Source organism: Protomyctophum bolini (genome assembly GCF_963924005.1).
Source record: "Protomyctophum bolini genome assembly, chromosome: 16".
Classification (NCBI taxonomy): Eukaryota; Metazoa; Chordata; class Actinopteri; order Myctophiformes; family Myctophidae; genus Protomyctophum; species Protomyctophum bolini.
In genome coordinates, this window is record NC_137877.1 from 1282834 (window position 1) to 1290252 (window position 7419).

At 45.3% G+C, this 7419-nt stretch overlaps 1 protein-coding gene across 1 annotated transcript in view; it reads left to right on the forward strand.

The window, feature by feature from the left end:
• The window catches only part of LOC308330371 (protein unc-13 homolog B-like), a gene marked incomplete at both ends in the record, with an annotated part of 61113 nt that overhangs the window by 7256 nt on the left and 46438 nt on the right, over positions 1–7419 (forward strand). The window contains one exon of the mRNA XM_080785217.1: positions 4124–4293. Within this exon, the coding sequence (XP_080641343.1) occupies positions 4124–4293 (170 nt within the window). The remainder of the gene's footprint in view (positions 1–4123; positions 4294–7419) is intronic.

Genomic DNA, 7419 nt, shown 5'->3' on the forward strand with positions numbered 1-7419 from the left:
GTCCTGTGTTTAGAGGGGTTTAACCCCCAGATGTAGCATCTATTGTCCTCCCTATCTGTCCTGTGTTTAGAGGGGTTTAACCCCCATATGTAGCATCTATTGTCCTCCCTATCTGTCCTGTGTTTAGAGGGGTTTAACCCCCAGATGTAACATCTATTGTCCTCCCTATCTGTCCTGTGTTTAGAGGGGTTTAACCCCCAGATGTAGCATCTATTGTCCTCCCTATCTGCCCTGTGTTTAGAGGGGTTTAACCCCCAGATGTAGCATCTATTGTCCTCCCTATCTGTCCTGTGTTTAGAGGGGTTTAACCCCCAGATGTAGCATCTATTGTCCTCCCTATCTGTCCTGTGTTTAGAGGGGTTTAACCCCCAGATGTAGCATCTATTGTCCTCCCTATCTGTCCTGTGTTTAGAGGGGTTTCACCCCCAGATGTAGCATCTATTGTCCTCCCTATCTGTCCTGTGTTTAGAGGGGTTTAACCCCCAGATGTAGCATCTATTGTCCTCCCTATCTGTCCTGTGTTTAGAGGGGTTTTCTGTGTTTCCAAACCACACCGATGGGCAAATAAAATCACACCTGTATTCATTATAGCAAATCTGTCTATCTGCTACTGACAGGAGGATCTGCAGTCCTTGGAAGTGGTTTTGTGTGTGTGTGTGTGTGTGTGTGTGTGTGTGTGTGTGTGTGTGTGTGTGTGTGTGTGTGTGTGTGTGTGTGTGTGTGTGTGTGTGTCACACAGCAGTAGAGCTGTAATGGAGACGCTGTCCGTGGTGCTACTGACCCCCCCCAATCCAACCCTTGATGATTTATTTATTTATAATTTATTGATTTATTTTATTATTGTGTTGTTTTATTCAGCTGCTGTTGGAAATCATCATGGCTGACACTTTGGGGATTATTTTTGTTGTTCATTTTTGCCAGTCATGGCTGCCAGTTCCCACCTGATGTCGTGTGTGAGTTCAGACTGATCCAGACCGTACTGAATAACTGCCAGCTTGCATAATGTCTTGAGGCTAGGACTGAAGTCTAAGACATACAGGTCACCTGGTCTGTTGTCTGCTCCAAAGAGGATGACACGATCTCCCAGCATGCAACAGCACATATTAAACCTCCCTGAACATGTGCCTTCCCCTTTCGGCTCAACCTTCTTCCAGGAGAAGGTCTCTGGGTTGAATTTCCACACATCATTGAAGGTCATATGTACAGCTCTCCATTGTAGGTAAAGGCTGAATGATCCCAGCGTTCGTCTAGAAACAGCTGTGTAGAAGGTGTGTTCATCCACTGGATGGTCTCTGTGTCAAACACTCTGATGGTGTTGTAGTCCTGACCCCCCCCATAGCCCCCAAATACAAACATCTTTGTCCCGATGATGGTGGCAGAGTGACAGCGTGAATCAGGAGGTGGAGTTCCACTGGTGTTGATTAAAGTCCAGACCATTGTGGTGGGGTCCAACTTGTAGATGTCATTAGTGGATCCAGTCTGGTTGTATCCTCCATGGATAAACATGACCTTCCCCAACACACAGGCTGAGTGGTACCACCTCCCCTCTGGAACGGTCCCAGAAACCTGTGGTTTGAACCATGTTTGGGCGTCAACATCAAAGGCATAAAGCATGTTACAGTAACCTTGTTTAGTACATCCTCCCCAGAGGTAGACGGTATATTCAATCAGCACAGCTGTGTGGCCGTAGCGCATGGAGGGAACCTCAAGGTGGCGTTCTCCTCTTCCAGGGGTCACTGGGGTCAACTTTCTCCAGGTCAAAGACACTGTGTTGAAGACGTGCACATCAATGTGATCCTCGTCACCTCCAAAGGAGTACACACAGTGTCTCACTGTCACAGCTCTCTGATTGGTTGTTCCTGGTCCTCTCAGACGCACCGCCCAGCGTAACATTACTCACAGCAGTACCACAGTGGAGAAATCCTATTGGTCAACGGTATCCTCTTGGTCAATGGTATCCTATTGGTCAATGGTATCCTACTGGTCAATGGTATCCTACTGGTCAATGGTATCCTATTGGTTAATCAATGGTATCCTATTGGTTAATGGTATCCTATTGGTCAATCAATGGTATCCTATTGGTTAATGGTATCCTCTTGGTCAATGGTATCCTATTGGTCGATGGTATCCTATTGGTCAAGTCCTGATGTGTAAATGCATGGAGCATTTTGCGTCTCCACTTATATTTGTTCAGAGGCACAAACATCACGCAAGGTTTGTCCAATCCGTGAAGCCGATGGTTTGGGTTGACCAATCAAGGAAGACGATACCTGTTGATCTCACTTATTGGTCACCAGTACTGATCAATGACCATATTAGGGATGATCAACATTATTATGAATACAGTATACGGTTGAAAAAATGCTCCTTCAATGCTCCAGTTTCCTTCCAACACGACCAACACCATGTACTGTACTGTAATTCACTGTACTGTAATTATGTACAGTAACTATGTACTGTACTGTACTGTACTGTAATTCAGGAGGACTGAATCCATAGTGTCCATCAGTACAAGTGGCCGTCGGTGATTGTCTGCTGGAAATGCCCTGGAAACCTGTTCCATCTCCTCTGCTCAATGAAGAGGTCTCACAGCAGTAGAGCTGTATTAAAGACTCTGTCCGTGGTGCTGAAGAGGTCTCACAGCAGTAGAGCTGTATTAGAGACGCTGTCCGTGGTGCTGAAGAGGTCTCACAGCAGTAGAGCTGTATTAAAGACTCTGTCCGTGGTGCTGAAGAGGTCTCACAGCAGTAGAGCTGTATTAGAGACTCTGTCCGTGGTGCTGAAGAGGTCTCACAGCAGTAGAGCTGTATTAGAGACTCTGTCCGTGGTGCTGAAGAGGTCTCACAGCAGTAGAGCTGTATTAGAGACTCTGTCCGTGGTGCTGAAGAGTTCTCACAGCAGTAGAGCTGTATTAGAGACTCTGTCCGTGGTGCTGAAGAGGTCTCACAGCAGTAGAGCTGTATTAGAGACTGTCCGTGGTGCTGAAGAGGTCTCACAGCAGTAGAGCTGTCCGTGGTGCTGAAGAGGTCTCACAGCAGTAGAGCTGTATTAGAGACTCTGTCCGTGGTGCTGAAGAGGTCTCACAGCAGTAGAGACTGTATTAGAGACTCTGTCCGTGGTGCTGAAGAGGTCAGAGCAGTAGAGCTGTATCAGAGACTCTGTCCATGGTGCTGAAGAGGTCTCACAGCAGTGGAGCTGTATTAGAGACTCTGTCCGTGGTGCTGAAGAGGTCTCACAGCAGTAGAGACTGTATTAGAGACTCTGTCCGTGGTGCTGAAGAGGTCACACAGCAGTAGAGCTGTATTAGAGACTCTGTCCGTGGTGCTGAAGAGGTCTTTGTAGGTCACCCGTTTCTCTCCCAGAGGGAGAGCCAGTCTCTTTGCTGGATGCCGGGGATCCAATCATATTAGCTTGTAGATCGTCTATTTTCAGCAAGTGTAAAAACAGTCATTACGACGGCATCAAGACCCGCCTAAATACATTTTAGTCGACTAAATCAACGATAGATTTAGTCGACTAAAACTATAAACTAACACCAAGACATTCCAGGTGACTAAAATATGACTAAAACTAAATGAAGTCTCAGTCCAAAGACTATGACTGACGGCCAAGCTACACCAGGCTTTTCTCGCACGTTTACTCTAAACGCGCGGACCGTGCGTGCGTTAAGCCAAATGCCCTGCATGGCCACATCGATCTGTCAGGCGCGCGGCAGGTTTGTGCGGGACCTTCCGGGAGGATATATAGATGTGCACGCATGGGGGCATTATACGCACGTAAACCGATCCTATTTTTAGAGCATGCGTAGGATGGCCCGCGGTATCCGTGCGTCTGGTGTAGCTGGTATTATTGACATATATTGGTCCTATCCAAACACACTGTACGCGCGCAGTAAACGTGCGCAGTAAACGCATACGCACGCGCGCAGAATTGCCTGGTGTAGCTTGGCCCGTAAACTAAAATAGAAATTTGCTGCCAAAAACAACACTGCCTGACCTCCACATCTCCCTCGTCCTCCTGACCTCCTGACCTCCACATCTCCCTCGTTCTCCTGACCTCCACATCTCCCTCGTTCTCCTGACCTCCTGACCTCCACATCACCCTCGTTCTCCTCCTTCCACAGCGAGTGCCACAACTCTTCGGACCGCATCAAGCTGCGCGTTTGGGACGAGGACGACGACATCAAGTCTCGGATGAAGCAGCGACTGAAGAGGGAGTCGGACGACTTCCTGGGCCAGAGCATCATCGAGGTGCGAACGCTGAGCGGGGAGATGGACGTCTGGTACAACCTGGGTAGGTCCACACACAGGGGCGCGTGTGTGTGCGCGGGAGTGTGTGCGCGGGCGTGTGTGTGTGTATGTGTGTGTGTGTGTGCGCGGGCGTGTGTGTGTGTGTGTGTGTGTGTGTGTGTGTGTGTGTGTGCGTGCGTGCGTGTGGGCGTGTGTGTGCGTGTGCGTGCGTGACACTGAACCCCTGATTTCTCCTGATGTGCTGGTTGGTGCCTTGCATGGTTTCCGCCGCCATCGGTGTGTGAATGTGTGAATGTAAAGCACAATCTATGTAAAGGTGTGTGAATGTGTGTGTGAATGGGTGAATGTAATGCACAATCTATGTAAAGGTGTGTGAATGGGTGAGTGTAATGCACAATCTATGTAAAGGTGTGTGAATGGGTGAATGTAATGCACAATCTATGTAAAGGTGTGTGAATGGGTGAATAATGCACAATCTATGTAAAGGTGTGTGAATGTGTGTGAATGGGTGAATGTAATGCACAATCTATGTAAAGGTGTGTGAATGGGTGAATGTAATGCACAATCTATGTAAAGGTGTGTGATTGTGTGTGTGAATGGGTGAATGTAATGCACAATCTATGTAAAGGTGTGTGAATGGGTGAATGTAATGCACAATCTATGTAAAGGTGTGTGAATGGGTGAATGTAAAGCACAGTCTATGTAAAGGTGTGTGAATGGGTGAATGTAATGCACAGTCTATGTAAAGGTGTGTGAATGGGTGAATGTAATGCACAGTCTATGTAAAGGTGTGTGAATGGGTGAATGTAATGCACACTCTATGTAAAGGTGTGTGAATGGGTGAATGTAATGCACAGTCTATGTAAAGGTGTGTGAATGGGTGAATGTAATGCACAGTCTATGTAAAGGTGTGTGAATGGGTGAATGTAATGCACAGTCTATGTAAAGGTGTGTGAATGGGTGAATGTAATGCACAGTCTATGTAAAGGTGTGTGAATGGGTGAATGTAATGCACAATCTATGTAAAGGTGTGTGAATGGGTGAATGTAATGCACAGTCTATGTAAAGGTGTGTGAATGGGTGAATGTAATGCACACTCTATGTAAAGGTGTGTGAATGGGTGAATGTAATGCACAGTCTATGTAAAGGTGTGTGAATGGGTGAATGTAATGCACAGTCTATGTAAAGGTGTGTGAATGGGTGAATGTAATGCACAATCTATCTAAAGGTGTGTGAATGTGTGTGTGTGAATGGGTGAATGTAATGCACAATCTATGTAAAGGTGTGTGAATGGGTGAATGTAATGCACAATCTATGTAAAGGTGTGTGAATGTGTGAATGTAATGCACCATCTATGTAAAGGTGTGTGAATGGGTGTGTGTGAATGGGTGAATGTAATGCACCATCTATGTAAAGGTGTGTGAATGTGTGAATGTAATGCACCATCTATGTAAAGGTGTGTGAATGGGTGAATGTAATGCACAATCTATGTAAAGGTGTGTGATTGTGTGTGTGTGTGTGTGTGTGTGTGTGTGTGAATGGGTGAATGTAATGCACCATCTATGTAAAGGTGTGTGAATGGGTGAATGTAATGCACAATCTATGTAAAGGTGTGTGAATGTGTGTGAATGGGTGAATGTAATGCACAATCTATGTAAAGGTGTGTGAATGTGTGAATGTAATGCACCATCTATGTAAAGGTGTGTGAATGGGTGTGTGTGAATGGGTGAATGTAATGCACCATCTATGTAAAGGTGTGTGAATGGGTGAATGTAATGCACAGTCTATGTAAAGGTGTGTGAATGGGTGAAGGTAATGCACACTCTATGTAAAGGTGTGTGAATGGGTGAATGTAATGCACAGTCTATGTAAAGGTGTGTGAATGGGTGAATGTAATGCACAGTCTATGTAAAGGTGTGTGAATGGGTGAATGTAATGCACACTCTATGTAAAGGTGTGTGAATGGGTGAATGTAATGCACACTCTATGTAAAGGTGTGTGAATGGGTGAATCTTTGTTTCTCATTTTCAGTTATTGAACATGAGGTCAGGGAATAAAATTAGCCCTCTCTTGAAGCAGTGGATTGACTTAATTCTGTATGTTTTATGTATATTATATATATATTTTTGAGGGGTGCTAGCCCCTCTAATGCATGGCTTTTGAAAAGTACGTCATATATGGCCAGCCAAGTCTATGGACTTTGTAATGTTTGTTTATGGACTTTTGAGGACATTATGACAATGTTTGTTTAGAGCACTTTAGAGCAGCCAAGATGTGCATTGGACTTTATCCCATTCTGAACGGGAACCCCTTTTGGGTGTTAGCATCATGTCATGCTTTAGCTATTGAAAAATAGCAGATCTACAAGCTCATAGCGCGCCACCGAGTGGCGCGCTACGAGCTTGTAGGTCTGCTATTTTTGAAAAATCGAAAGAACGACTGACGTAGAAACATAGGCTTTTTCAGAAAACTGTCAGGATGTAGAAGAACATTTTTAGAATCTGATCTCGGGTCAGAACGGGTTAAGCATTATTTAAAACGATTGAAAAATAGCAGATCTACAGCCTAACGCTACGCTTTTTAGAAAAACCGTTAACACATTTTGTACATAATACGTCCTGAAACGTCATAAGGATTGGAACCGAGAGGTGCCTTAGACGTCTGTGGATGTCCTAGCGACGTCCAAACGACGCGGGGCGAGATAATAATATTCAGAATAATTACTTTTTTTTTTTTTGGCATTTCGCTTTTCGCTTGCCGTATGCTAACGCTCTGTGAAACTATTAGCTTGTCATTGACTCCCATGTTAGCGCGGCGGAAAGAATGACTCGTATCTCCTCATCCAGGGCGCTCTCCGTGGTGATTAATGGATCGATATGCTGGCGCTGCGTTTCTGCTCTTCATCCGTCTCTCCGCAAAATATGAACTCTTTTTGGAGCGTATATAAATATATTAAGATGATCGGAGATTGTGATGGCACTTTGTCAGTCAACTTTTTTAAGAAAGTATTTCCGGTTCATGGCTTTCAAAATAGAAGCAATCACTACTCTGGCGATTACTCTGGCGCAAGCAGCGCCTTTATTTTGATGCAGTTCCGGTACTAAATGTGTTAACATGTGCCACAGTACGCATGTACAGTACGCATGTACAGTACGCTGTAGCTGATGAA